Source organism: Dermacentor silvarum, chromosome 4 (assembly GCF_013339745.2).
Source record: "Dermacentor silvarum isolate Dsil-2018 chromosome 4, BIME_Dsil_1.4, whole genome shotgun sequence".
Taxonomy (NCBI): domain Eukaryota; kingdom Metazoa; phylum Arthropoda; class Arachnida; order Ixodida; family Ixodidae; genus Dermacentor; species Dermacentor silvarum.
Window position 1 is genome coordinate 117,323,011 of NC_051157.2, and position 13,820 is coordinate 117,336,830.

The window sequence follows — 13,820 nt, forward strand, 5'->3', positions numbered from 1 at the left end:
ACTAGTAAGTATAGATTCACAAGTTGAACCAAATTGCTTATTCAATCCACAGACATGGCTCACTGGCACTGAACTGTGCCACAAGCAGTTAGTGCATGGTTCCCTTGCTCACGCCACGCTTTGGTTCGGCCGAGCCAACTTGCAATCCATCTGCGGAATGACTTGAGCGATTTGGTTCTTTGCGTGGATCCACACAGGAGAACAAAGAACCACTCAGAACAAAGAACTGGGCACGGGCTACCGTTAGCGAAAGACGTCTCACCCAAAGTGGCTGTTGAAGTAGTTCATGTGCTTGCGGGCCAGACTGCTGTGGGACACCCAGAGGTCAACCGGGTTGGTAGTCACAGTGAACTTGAGAAGACCCAACGAAAGGAGCACGCTGACCGCCAGGGCAGCGACCAGCACCAGGAAGGGGTTGCGTGCCACGAACAGGCCCCAGCGGTGGAAGCCCGCCTGCAGCAGCTGCTCCATCATTGCCCCGAACGAGGAGAGCGTCCGCACGTGGGGTTCCTCGCCAGTGCCGCCAGCGACCACCTTGGACACTGCAGCATCACCGTTGGCCACGCCGTTGCCAAGCCCGTTAACGACTCCATTGATGATGCCGCCATCCGCGGCATCGCCGGAAAGCGGCGAAGGGCGCAGGGCGATGGGTGAGCCCGGAGGAGAGTTGCTCGGGGAGTAGGGAAAGCTTTGACCACTCACTGCAAGCGATTAATGGAGGTGGCACCACCACCACCAGTCAGTGAAAACTGCCGGGCCTGGATGGGAGGTGGCAGGGTAGACAGCCGAACCCCGTTATAACGAAAAGGCATCCAACACAAAAATACCTTTGTTAGCAACAGCAGTGCTAACGAAAACAATCTAGGGCCTGCTGGTACATACTTGGGTGGAGGAAAATGGCGCTTTTGAACGGGACAAGAGGAGACAATATACAAGAGAACTGACTATCAACCGTAATGTTTATTCGTATATGTGGTCATCACCAAATGCACGAGATACGGACACACTTGCACATCGCGTTCGAGATACGACAACTTTTTCTCGAGCAAAGAAATGTGATGTGCAAACGTGTCCCGATCTCGTACACCTGGGGGTGACTGCATAGTATACGTAGTCTTTCACAACAAATAAACATTGTGGTTGCTAGGCAGCACTCGTGTATGTCGTCTCCTTTTGACCAGTTCAAAAAGCGTTGTTTCCTCGTGCAAATACCTCTGTTTTATGCGATAATTGCTATACACATATTCTGAGCACTCTTCATATCTTCCTCTGTACATACCACCACAATTGGGTGCGTTGTCTTTCTCTCTCTCTGGCAGGTTCCAGAAAAAATGGCTGCCTCGGAATATTAGTATTCTTTTTGTGCCGATATTGGCGAGAAACTTCTTAAGTTTACTTCTTTATGTCCTATTATATGTTACATTCATGTTCGGTATATCGTGGTTCAGCTGTAAGAAGGTGGGTTCCAGAGGGCCGAAGATGCAACCCAAGCAATACAGACAAAACATGCAAGGGCCACCAGGGCAGAAAACACCGGGGTGTATAGACTTCGCACAACAGTGCAGCCAGGTTAAGTGCACTGGGAGATTACTGGGCAGATGGTGTCATACAGCAGCTGAAAAGCAACAAACTAAGGGTGTGCAAGTGCTGAAAATTTTTGAACTTTCAAATACTTTTTCAGAGTAGTTTTTTTAACCATCTGCCCTGACATGGGAATGACCGAGAGGTGTAATTGAAATAAACAGACAGTACATTTCCCGGCCAAATCACAAACTTGTGGATTAGAAATGTACAGTCAGCCAGTAGGATTATTACACTATCCAAAAGGCTAGCATCTTATTTCAAAAATCTTCAATAATTATTTGAAAACTGTCCTTTCAGTGTGCCCATCACAATTTGTAGTGAATCCAGCATCATCATTTCATTTGGTTCCATTAATGTTTTGTGTGTATTTGTTTTATTTTCAAACTCGTGCATTTTATCTCATTCTTGTTACATTGCCATGACTAGTGTAATAATTGAGCCGCGTATTACAAAATCTCTGTCACCCTCGCTCACATTTCCCTCCCATTTTGCCATGATGTCCCTCATATGGCAAGATTTGGTTGGCTGCTTTCACTAGTGAGTGAGAATGGAAAGGTTTTTTTTTTCCCCCTCCTCAGAGTCTCCTGCTCTGTGACAAAAGCTAACATACAAATAATGCTAGTGTCTGCACAGTTCGGCCAAGTGTGATTTCCAATAGTGTTATAACAGGTTATTCTTCCACATGAAGTTTCAACCAAGGAACTGCTGGTTAAAATTCAGCTGTAGCCACATGACGATTAAAGGAAAGTCTCAAACCTCACAACAAGTTACTGGAGAGGAGGCGATAGACAGTCCTTAACCTAGGTCTCAAACAGGACACTACTAATCTTGAGTAGTCACTCAACTGCAGCAGACCATGGCAAGATGTGGAAGTTCTGTGTCAAGCCACGATTCCCAAAATCACCCTCTTATAATGTTGCTTTTAGTGCACAGTAAACAGCTTTACTAACACTTCATGCCAGTTCTGCATCAACACACAATTCCCAAAATTACTCTTACAACCTTGCTTTTAGCAAACAATAAACAGCTTGACTAACACTACATGCTATCACTGAGGACATTCTTGCTTATTAGCTTTGGCATGAACAACCCTTACAATATGCGAAGTCAGGAAACGTGCAAATGATCAGAGTGCAAGCACATGAACCCACATGAACTATTATCTTGCAGTAGATAAGCCCTTGACTGTGTTCCTTGAATTACCTAACACCGACATGTTACAAGAGTGTCGTCATCAAATAAGCTAAGCTACTGTCACTTAGCAGAGTACCAGTGAACCTGGCACAGCAAGTTTTACAGGAAGCATACGAGCACAGCTTTCAGATGTTTAGGTAGACGCAATTACGCTGATAGTGGAGCAAGAATGTGAATGAAGCAGCTCTGCTGCCAGCGTACTAACGAAAAATTTTAGCGAGATACAAGTGCAACTTTCAGCAGCTGCAAATTGTAGAGGGGGTTCGAGAGCTACACTGCACTCAATCACCTTCACTGAAAAAGCTAGGACGTTGTACAAGGTGTTTCGAAGAATGGGTAGAAAGCGGACTGGAACAGAGCGCAGCAAAGACTGCCGACTGCTTTAAGGGGGGAGTTAGGTACTGGACCAAGAAGTCTCCAAAATCTTTATTCTTCAAGCTATGGTGCTGAAAACTTGTACATACATGCATGTAATTTCATGTGCCTATTTCATATGAGGTTCATTCCTGTTTATATATAATTTGGTTCTGATTTTATGCAAGCTTTAACTTCATATTCTAGAAAAGTAAAAAAAAAACAATACTTTCTCTAATTACACTAAACGGGTATCAATGGTTTTTGCATAAATCAAAGGAATCAAATAAGACCAACCTTGTTGCCCTGTCTACCACAGAAAATTAGTTGGGACTCTTCAAATTTGAGACTCTGATAAAAGTTTTGAAAACGTTCTTCGAAGTCTCGCAGCTTTAGTTGCGAGACTTCAAAGAATTGCTAGACGTGCAACTAATTAAACTGCACGTCTAGCGAGGGAGACTGAGTCGAGAACGAAAGGAAGCAAACATGTGTATGGCCGTTTCCCACTTCCCCATTCTGAAGCTGGCAATTAAAATATTTTAAGTTTGAATACTCACATTCTCTGAAGATCGTGACAAAGCTTGTGCCAAGAGAATGCCCCTGAGGTTTGCTTAACCCCAGAGGTAAAAAGAGAAGCATAAACTACTCATATTTCGCTTCGTGAATGCTGATGTGTTATAAAATGTTTGTGATTAAATTTTGCGACCTGTCATATGTGCAACAGAGCTTGTTTTGCAAAATTGTGCAAATGATAGAAGCATCTGTACAATTGCTTCACTGTGAACTGGACCTAACGTCGGCATCATTGTCACAATACTGATATTCACTGTTGGCAGTGGATCTACAGAACTATCTACAGGACTGAAACAGCAGTATGAGATGCTGTTAGACCATACTGAGTATGTCTGTGCTATATTCGAACGTATGGTTTTATTGATGCTGACCAACCGCCCATTCAGCCACACAAGCACTAAGTGCTTGGCATCCAGTACTGAGTGTACCTTGAAACAGGGTACTAGGCATAGAGCATGATCATTAGGATACTTCCTGTACTCCTGAAGATCTCCTTTTACTGAGCAATAAAAGAAAATTTGCATACAGTGTAACTTTCGCACGAAAAAGTAGGCATCATGGCAATTGCACATTTAGGTTATTTGTCAATTGCACCTGCCTTTTTTTTTCTTCTGTTTCTCTAAAAGGATTGAATATGTGAAAACGACAGTGTAGAATGACTTGTCACGGTGGGAATGGTTGCTTTCATTGTTATTTCTGATCATTTTTCATAAGAATCAATTTTCTGATCTTGGCTCCCACCACAATGGCCAGCCAAGCATTAGCAAACATGCATCAAGCACAAAAGCAGGCACAAAAATTGTGCACACAAAAAGCAACACAAAGGAAACATGCACATTGACACAAAAGCAAAACACAGACTGTTCCTTTCTTTGCTAAATAGCATCAGGGTCTTTCAATACTTTTCTTGTGGTCATTAAACGTTCTCAAATATGAAGTTTCACGTAGCGACAGAAGGTGCCACGAAAGGCGATGGCATAAGTAGAAGGGCATCAATCAGCCGTGTTGGGATCACCGGGGCTGTGCGATTACCGAAATTTTTCATGAGGAAATTGCTCACCTCGCCAACGCTTATTTCAGCTTGCTTGCTAACTGAAGATCCAATAACTTTAGGCAAAACAACTTAGTGTGCAATGTGCTTAAAAGTTAAACCACTGGATTAGACGATAGACCTAACCTGCCAAGTTGCATTGCTCGCACATAACGATTCGCGCGATAGCGGTTCACTGTGCCCTTTGTCCTAATTGCCAATTTATTATAGCAACTTGTCGACCTCCCATAGAGGCGAAGGCGGATTACCCCGCACATTGAGCTACGTTTGCACAAGTTGGAGGGGCACATAAAGTGTGCATGCTTGTATTACCCAGTAAGAATGGCTTATTAATGTAAATTTTTGCTGTCGATGAGAATTATTTTGTGCATTCATTTACTCGTGCTGTTTGGGGGCAATGAGAAATTGTGGATGGCTTCGAGACACGCATTCTTATGCTTATCAGCAGAACAATGTCGCCACTGTGCCACCACGGTGGATAACTAGCATTGTAGCAGTAAACCAGATTATATTGATGGCTAGAAACAGGAAATAAACCTCCGGCGACTCATTTTCTTCAGTTGGCAACCACTCAGGCACAGTAGAAAATATTAGAAATTATTAATTTTAAAACCTTCTTGGGTAGGAATTATCTGTGTCACCAACGCATCCTCTGGCAGAACGGTCTATTTGCTTAACGAAAGTGCAGAATGGTTGGCATCATAAAGCACTTATTATATGGTAACTGCAAACAGCTATGGTGCGCATGTCGGTGCACCATAGCTTGGTGCACCATAAATTTCATCCATGTGACTGGATGAAATATTTTCTACATGTGTGAACGTGTTTCCAGTCGTAAGTTAAGCCGAGCCCTCTCGCAGCGTGCTTGCTTCCACTTATCTCGTAGGTCCGCATAGGTTGGGGAACAAAGAAAATGTATACATTTTTGTCGGTGCCCTTGCAACCGGACCAATATGCAGGCACACAACAAATATTACTTATTAAAAAGCTCAATGCAAGCTAGCTAGCCACACTGCCATCGAATGGACATATTTTTATGCCTTCGTTTGCGGCCACCATTTCACAGTTTGCTGTACGCCTGTCATATAGTCCTTCTGATCAACCGCCTTTTGTCCGGGTAGTCCAATGGCAGGATGGAAAAAAAAAATGCTTTCATTACAAGGAATCCTTCAAATGTAAGGTGATCTTTCTGGCAGAAGAGCAGGCTAACTGATCAGTGTCGTGTGCATTAGGCGTTCCCAAGACGTGTCCTGCGACAGCGAAAAGGAGGTGTCGTTGGACTCCGATAGCGACTAGCCGCTAAGATACAGCTGTGTGCGTGTATGTGCGCCTTTGTATGTTCCATAAAGTCATTTCAACACGGTATGCGTCGGCTCAGGTTTCATTACTTGGTGTGCGTGGTAGAATCAGCACCAAGTTATTTTTCTGCATACTTGGATGGTAATATAACTGCACGTTACAATCGGGGGCAGGGTAGAATCATGCAAATATGGTAATCGCTCTGTATCCCTTTTCTAAGCATGAAGTAGTTTTAAGTGCAAGTTTTGAAATCTGAATTAAGCTGTTGCCAATGCTGATGAACCTGGAACCGAAACAACACATTGGAGTAGTTTCGAAGTTGCTCAGACTTCAATTTTTGAGCATTGTACAGAAATGGAGCAGCATGTTGCACGTTGTGTCAACAATGTTCACATGCCGCTAATGGCAGTCGACCCTCGAACAGCAGTCCTGCTGCTGTGCACATAGGTCTGCAAATGCACAGAAGACCTATGGCATACATCTGGCATCCGCTCCGATGGCATCGATGCCTGCCAACATGCGGGATGCCTGCCAATATGCGGCAGTGCCGTGGTGCGTCCACTGCGGGCATTATATGAAACACCTCCATGGCGTCACCCGGGAGTTTCCCCGATAACAAGAAAAGAATTGAAGGACCCTGGGAGCACGCATAAGCTGTCACCTCTCTCAGTGTCAGTGAATGAACTAATGTCAAATGTATAATGGTCTGACTGTGAACGGCATTCTGCATTTCAGTAAGACAGTGCTTCACATGCATCAGCACTGGAACTGTTTTAAAATTGAGGCATTGTAAAGTGCTACGATGCCTCAATTCGGAAACAATTCAATTTATGACTATTTTGACTATATTATATAAGCTTACCATGGCAGATTTACATGACATTAAATTATTACTACAACAGAGATACTGCTAGAGTGAGGACATGTGAACGTCCATTAAGATTACTGCAAGCTTTAAAGGCATTTAGTATGTGCTCACACTGCCAGCACACCAAAGCAAAAGCAACACAAGGAAACACAAAAAAGAAACAAACAAGGCACAGTGCAAAGTAAATTGCAGAGAACTGAAAATGCTAGTGCAACAATAACAAATCAGGACACGTGAAATACTGTATGTAACATAAAAGGAATAAGCCAGATGAAGGAAAATGAGACTTTGCAAGCAATTGATACAAAAATATGTTACTGAAAAAGCAGACTTTGGGCCATAGGGTGCAATCTTTAAAAGACAAGGGTTAGCAATGACTCGACGAGCCTGCTTGCTATAAAACTTGGTCGACACAGGTAGCATGAGAGTCAATAGCCAACAATGTTAATAAGTTTATTGCATTGTAATTAACCTGCAATGATGACATGCAGCTAAGGCTTAGTCTATATGCTGTAAATGTGAAGGAAGATGGCAGCAAGAGACATATAGCTTCTACTTGAAGAGCCAGAATGTCAGGCAACCACGAAAATGCTCATGCTTGTTAGTAAACATAGTATCTGGCTAGTTAAGCCTACATACAATGAAAGGCGAGGCTAGTTAAGCCGACATACAATGAAAGGCGAGCCAACAGTGAGAGATGGACAGCAAGTGTGAGACAAGAGTACAAGAAAACGTTTACTTTTGTGCCCAATTATTGTGCGCCTATCTGTATTACCCAATTATAGAAATAGAGGTCAATGACGAGCCACCGACTGGCCAACAATGTTTGCCGTTACTGAAACAAAGCTTTGCAAAACAAAAAATTAAAAAGAAAGCTTGTCGCGTGGTACCATATGCTAGGATTGGTCTTATTCTCTTTCCTCTTTTTTTTTTTCCTTCTGTGGTCATCCTTTTAAACCCTTTTCCCATTTGCCAGTGCAGTGTAGGGCAAACCACAGATATCCTCTGGTTAACTCCCTTATCTATACTATCTTTATTCCGTCTTTTAAACAGGTCATTAGTGCACACTACGTGACCCTATTACCTCGATGACAATTGTAGCTACTCAATCCTCAATTTAACTAGTGCTTTAAGGAGAAATATGGACATGACAGGCTCATTTAATCATACCCATCTATCATCAGGCCTGTAGAGTAAGATGTGAACATAAGAGATTTAAAGCTAACATTTAAAGAGCAGTGCAGATCTCCGACAAAAGCTAGCTACCTTTTAAGGCTCATTTAGAGGGACACTAAAGAGAAACATTTAAGTCAGTTTAGAGTGATAAAGTATATTTGAAAACTGTATTGTCATTAATTTCATGGTAATAGGTTGATTATTCAGAAGATAAAATAAAGGTCAAAGTTTAATTTTGTCCAAAACGCCAGTGAGAAGTTACGGATATCGAAGTATCTTTTTTTCGTTTCTGAAACTTGCCATGTTAAGCCGCCGAATCCTATAGAGCGCAATGTAGTCCATATTTAACAATAAAGAATTAGGCGTTAGCAGATGCCGTAAAAAATCCAAGACGGGACTGCAAGCTGGTGCAAGAACCACCTGTTTTTTCTTCGTGCACCTTCTCTGGCTTACATACTTTCTCTCGCAGTAAGAGTGGGATTTTTGGTATTACAGAAGGGTAATTATTAATTACTAAATTGTTAAAACATGTGAAACAATTTCTCTTTAGTGTCCTTTTAATTACTATCTTGTATTCAAATGTATTCATATTCCAAACTACACTGCTCCTATCAGGATTTCTAGATTGTCGGCTTTCACACTAATGCCAATGAACCAGTGCTAAATAAACAAGAACATATGCCCATAAAGAAGGAGAGGGGGTTGTAGAATAAAAGGGCGCGGCGGCTACGCTGGGGGTACAACCTGTATTTAAATTATTTGGGACATTCTACAGTTACACTTCAACGCAGTCGATGTCAGACACTGTCCCTTTCACTTTCTCTTTTTCAATCTGGCTCTTGGAAGAATAAGAAATATTTAACATGAGGTTTTGTCGCAAGCTGTGTCGCCTTTCATAATCCATAATCTTCAACCAGTTGTTTATTCTTTTCACCCTTCATAAACTGGGACTGGTTACGACGGGTGAAAAGGGCGAAGGGTGAATGCAGGGACTGGTTACTCAGCCCAATGGGTCGTGCAAAAATATATTCCCATTCTTAAGAAAAGAATCATTAATTACAAAGCGCGGCCTCCTTGGATACCATTACCAACTGTAATGAGTTAATGTGCTTTGCACCCAAGAGATGTACTCCATGCCAGTGTGGCTTGAAGAAGCGAGAGATTTAGAAAAAAAAAAAAGTCAGCAGTCATATGACAGTCATATCTTTTGATGTTTTGTTTAAGCACGTTTGCGTGACAACAGCCAAGCTGCCGCTGAAGTTGCAACCGCACACCAGCAGAGTGTGCAAGACTAGCGTAAAAAAAACACCACATGCACGAACGACACTGTGCACTCAATAACTTCCACAGCGGGGAGCGGAGCTCAACCCTCACCAAACCAACAGACACACATAAAAATACACCAGAGATCCATCAAAAACTGTACACAAACACATACACACACACACACGGGGAAGACTGGGCACAAGAGAGGCAGTGCTGCTCCCGTATCAAACACAGAGAGGACAGTGCAAGGGAAAGGGTGTGCACGAATCTGAAGGAAACTGCAAGTGGCATCGACTTCGCAAGAGTGATTTAGGCAATCGCTGAGCATGTCTTTGTGGAAATGGGTGCAACAATGCGGCGGTGTTCCCAATGAAATGTGTTACACAACGCTTGAAAACTGCCAGCAAGAAATGCAAATAATGGATAGTGAACGTGAGCACACTGAATTCAAGTTGCTAGACATGGAGGTAGATTACATCGATGACTAAATCCTCAGTGCACAGTTCTTCTTAAGCTGCATTATCACGGATAACTGTTGTGAGCGAAATGGATTTGGAGGAACTGGTTTTGGTTTCTTTACCAGTTTCAAGCTAAATTAAACGGACACTAAAGAGGAACACTAAATCAGTATAGACTGATGAAGGATTCTGTCAAAACAATTTCAGTGAATTTTGCGGTAAAAGGTCGGTTACCAGAAAACGAATAAACGAACTCCCATTTTTAAAAATTTTGCGGTGATACCGCAGCACCAGTATGTCAGTACGACGTCACAGATTTCAGAGCATCTTCCTTTATTCGGGAGGTTGTAGTACAGTGAAAGTTCTAGGAACTTTTTCAATTCAGTCTTTCGCTCCTTTGGAAAAAATGAGCAGGCACTGTCAAAATCTATATATAAAGACACGGTGAGCTCGTGCAGAAACTTTATGGCGGTTTTACTGCTAGTCTTTTATTCTTGCATCTCTTCTAGCTTACCATGGCCAGCGCTTAAGATAATACTTTTTTGTTACCTCATTTTCTCTTTAGGTGTACCTTTAAGGTGGTTGCCAACTTTTCCTCACAACACACCTCTCGTGCACGCTTGGGAGCTTTTGAACCACTTTTTCTTTGGCTGCTCAGATATTTTTTACACTGCGAAATCAATGCCGGTCAGGATTAAAGACCTGTGTCATTTACCCTTGTCCACTGTCTTGTACTTGTGTGGTTTGCCGTCCTGTCAAGATACCGATTAGCCTGGCATAAGCACCATTCTGCTCTAATTATGTTCACTGTCTGCTGCCACCGACTACTACATTTACTTCTACTTCGATAAATAAAATGGCATACTAAAGTATGCCAGTTAGCCTGCAGTAATTAAAAGAAACAAGCCTAGCCACTTTATTACTGACATGAAGTCTTGAAAACAGTGACAATGTGCACCCTCTCACAAGACGTTCAGCTATAAACTGTGTTCGGAAACAGTGTACTTAACGAATTTCAAACATTAGGCAGGTTCAGCACAGCTCTCCATGCATGAAACTTCATGCAAAAAAAGGCCGGTCTTTCGACAGTATGCAAGCAATTTAACAAACAGTATCAGTAAGGTTAATCGCAGCTTTTGCACTGCTAGTAGTACATGCCTCTAGGCTACTGGATCGCTCTTCTCAGCAATAATGTTGGCCTAACCTCAATCACCAGGTCAGGCGACCAGACAGGCACCAGCTAATTAACATTTGGAGATATGGCATACAGAATATGCTTCCTCCATCATGCAAAACATGCATGATGATTGGATTTGGAAATTGTCTGTACATAAGTGCAGTAGTAGCCACACTACTAAGTCTTCCTAGCTACGACGTGACTGAAGCCTGGCCCCCGTGATGCCACAGCATGTTCAGCGCATTTGTGCAATTTGTTTGCCAAGTTGCCATGTTCTGTTCTTGTGGTATCATAAATAATGGTGTTTAACTTGTTTGATTGATTTGTTGGATATAAAGCAACACAGGGGCTATGAGAGATGCTGTAATGGAGGGGTCCAGGTGCGATACTTAAACGTGTGCCTACATCTCACTAAAGAAATGTTTTTGCATTTCGCTCCCATCACAATGCAGCTGTTACAGTACCATGCTACGGCAACTGCGACCTATCAGAATTACTATCAGCATAGCCACTGACTCACTATAGCATGTCTACCGTGTCCCTGACACAGATGCATTTGCAAGTACAAAGACTTGGCTGTTAGCATCTGCCCCACCTGTCCTATCGGCCCTCCTGTGAACCATGTTGTTGACAGACGTGCCAAGTTGTGCCAATCCAATTTGCAAGACTGCCACTGCAAAGCTTGCATTCCACATTTCCAGCCGAGTCGCTTTAGGTGAGCAATTTCCTTCAGAATGTGAACAAAGAAGGTGCAACAGCAGCCCCCTCCCCTCCACAAAAGTTGGACAGCGGCCCAGCCACAAGAAGGCTGGAGCCGAGGGCAAGGTGAGAGAGGAGGAAGAGAAACGTGAAGAGGAGCATGGCAGGAGATGAAAGGAGAGGAGGAGGGAGAGCAGTGGTGGGAGGAGATTGTTGTGTTTTCGAGCCAATAACATACTTGAGCGCTTTGATCTCAGAGGTTCCACCTCCTCAAGGGAGCCAAGATCCACGGCTGCCAACAAAATTGAGCGCGCCGGCTTTGAGGGCCGGTGCAGGGGGGTCCTGATCGTGTCATTGCTGTTGCTGCTCGTGTCCGACACACTGGACTCCGACGAGTTCGACACTGTGATGACGGTGGCAAGGGAAGGGGCAACCACGGGTTCAGAAGATTCGGGGGCAAGGCAAGATGGCCACGATGAGGTGGGCAGGTCAAGGAAGGGGAATGGAAAACAGCATGAGGCGTTTCAAATCTGAAAGTTACTTGTCGCCTTTCTTGGGCTGCATACTACACTACCTACTAGTATAGTACTTAGAACAGGAGGAGCATGCACATTTTTCTTTTCTTTTTTTAATGAAGCAGTTAGGCTTGAGGCAAACAAAGAATAAACATAATAACAATAACCTGTGCTTTTTCACTCACCCTCTCGTCGGAAGAGACAAAGTGTGTATCTGTAGGCAGACTGCAGAATCTGATGTAAAGGACAGTGTCATGCAATCTCATGAAGCTGCAAGGGGACTAACTGTCAATGTTGTTGTTGGAAAAAGGGGTGCCCATGTCCACAGCATGACGACCACAAATGAAATGACAACAGCCCCCACTTGCTTTAAGAGGAAGCTTTAGCTCAGGGCCAACTATGATGCTCCCTATTCAAACACATGTAAAATGCAAAATTGATTTCATGAAACAACGCCCAAATCAAATTGATTGAAATGTGTTGCATTTGAGAGAGAAAGTTAAATTCTAGTGACCGTTAGAAGCAGATTCTTTATTTAGGGCCTTGAATTTATTAGGAAGACGTCGGAAATTGGTATGTCTAAAAAATAAAAAATCAAGACCCTTCCCCTATCGGGAACAGGGGGGCACGCGAAGCTGGTCGTACCCTCAAAATTGGATGTCGCGTTCCCTGGCCTCGGAGTTTGCTGCCCTTCATTGACGCTGGGCTTCGTTAAGACGGGCTTTTAACGCGAGATCCGCTGCCTGTCATTGTAACCGAGCCTGGGCTTGGGCTACATTGAACGCAGGATCTGCACGGCGAGCACGAGCCTCCTCCCGGCGACGTTGACGGCGTTTCTCGTCGAAAGCGGCCTGTTCCGCCACCGACCGAACAATGCGTGGCATTCCCGTCCGTTTGCCAAACGCGCGCGAGGCCCTTTCCTTCTCTTGCCCTTCCCCCGGTGCACGCCCGCTCCTGGTTGGGTGCTCCCGTCACGTGTTACGGGCACGCGCCTCACGTGTTTCACCAGCAGTCTATTCTTGCCCTTTCCCGCCGTTTTCCTTCACTTGTGCGAGACGAGTTTTTGCGGTCACACCTACAATGGCACTGACACCTGTAAGGCAATACAAGCTTCACTTGAAAAACTGATGATCGAGCTGCGCCGATGTACTTTATTGGTTGCAACAGCTTACTCCTTCATTGTACGTGAGCCAATGGTCTACGTCCTCGTCTGTGTTGCTGTAGAAGGTACGGGATTTTTACAGTCACACCTACAACGGCTGAAGCAACCGACACTTGTGAGGCAATACAAGCTTCACTTGAAAAATAGAAGCTATGTCTGCTCCAAAAGCAGATATTGTGGTCCTGTAAACTGGATATATTAGAGCATTTAAAGCACACAAATTTGATTTTATGAATTTACGGCTTACGTGAATTTGCTACAATGTTTACAAATGCTTTGCAAAAGTCCTACTTGTATAATAATGATACATTTCATAATGTCGTATTATACATCACTTTTGTCTGCTTTAGATGTATTATTGGGTGCAATTTACATAACTATGATACCATTTTATCATTGTTCAGTTACAGTCGTAAACGTGATAGTTTTGTTTTCCCAAAATAT

The 13,820-nt window shown here is 43.5% G+C and overlaps 1 protein-coding gene across 20 annotated transcripts in view; it reads right to left on the reverse strand.

The window, feature by feature from the left end:
* Nucleotides 1-13,820, reverse strand: part of LOC119450564 (NPC intracellular cholesterol transporter 1-like) — a 168,376-nt gene that overhangs the window by 89,225 nt on the left and 65,331 nt on the right. For 9 of the 20 annotated variants that reach the window (XM_049665965.1, XM_049665974.1, XM_049665970.1 and 6 more), the window contains exons 6-7: nt 11,938-12,102; nt 263-701 (exon numbers count right to left, since the gene is read on the reverse strand). The exons of 7 other annotated variants lie outside the window; for them this stretch is intronic. In XM_049665965.1, coding sequence (XP_049521922.1) covers nt 263-701; nt 11,938-12,102 — 604 coding nt within the window. The remainder of the gene's footprint in view (nt 1-262; nt 702-11,937; nt 12,103-13,820) is intronic. 4 more of the 20 variants (XM_049665977.1, XM_049665980.1, XM_049665968.1 and 1 more) reach the window with 4 other exon arrangements.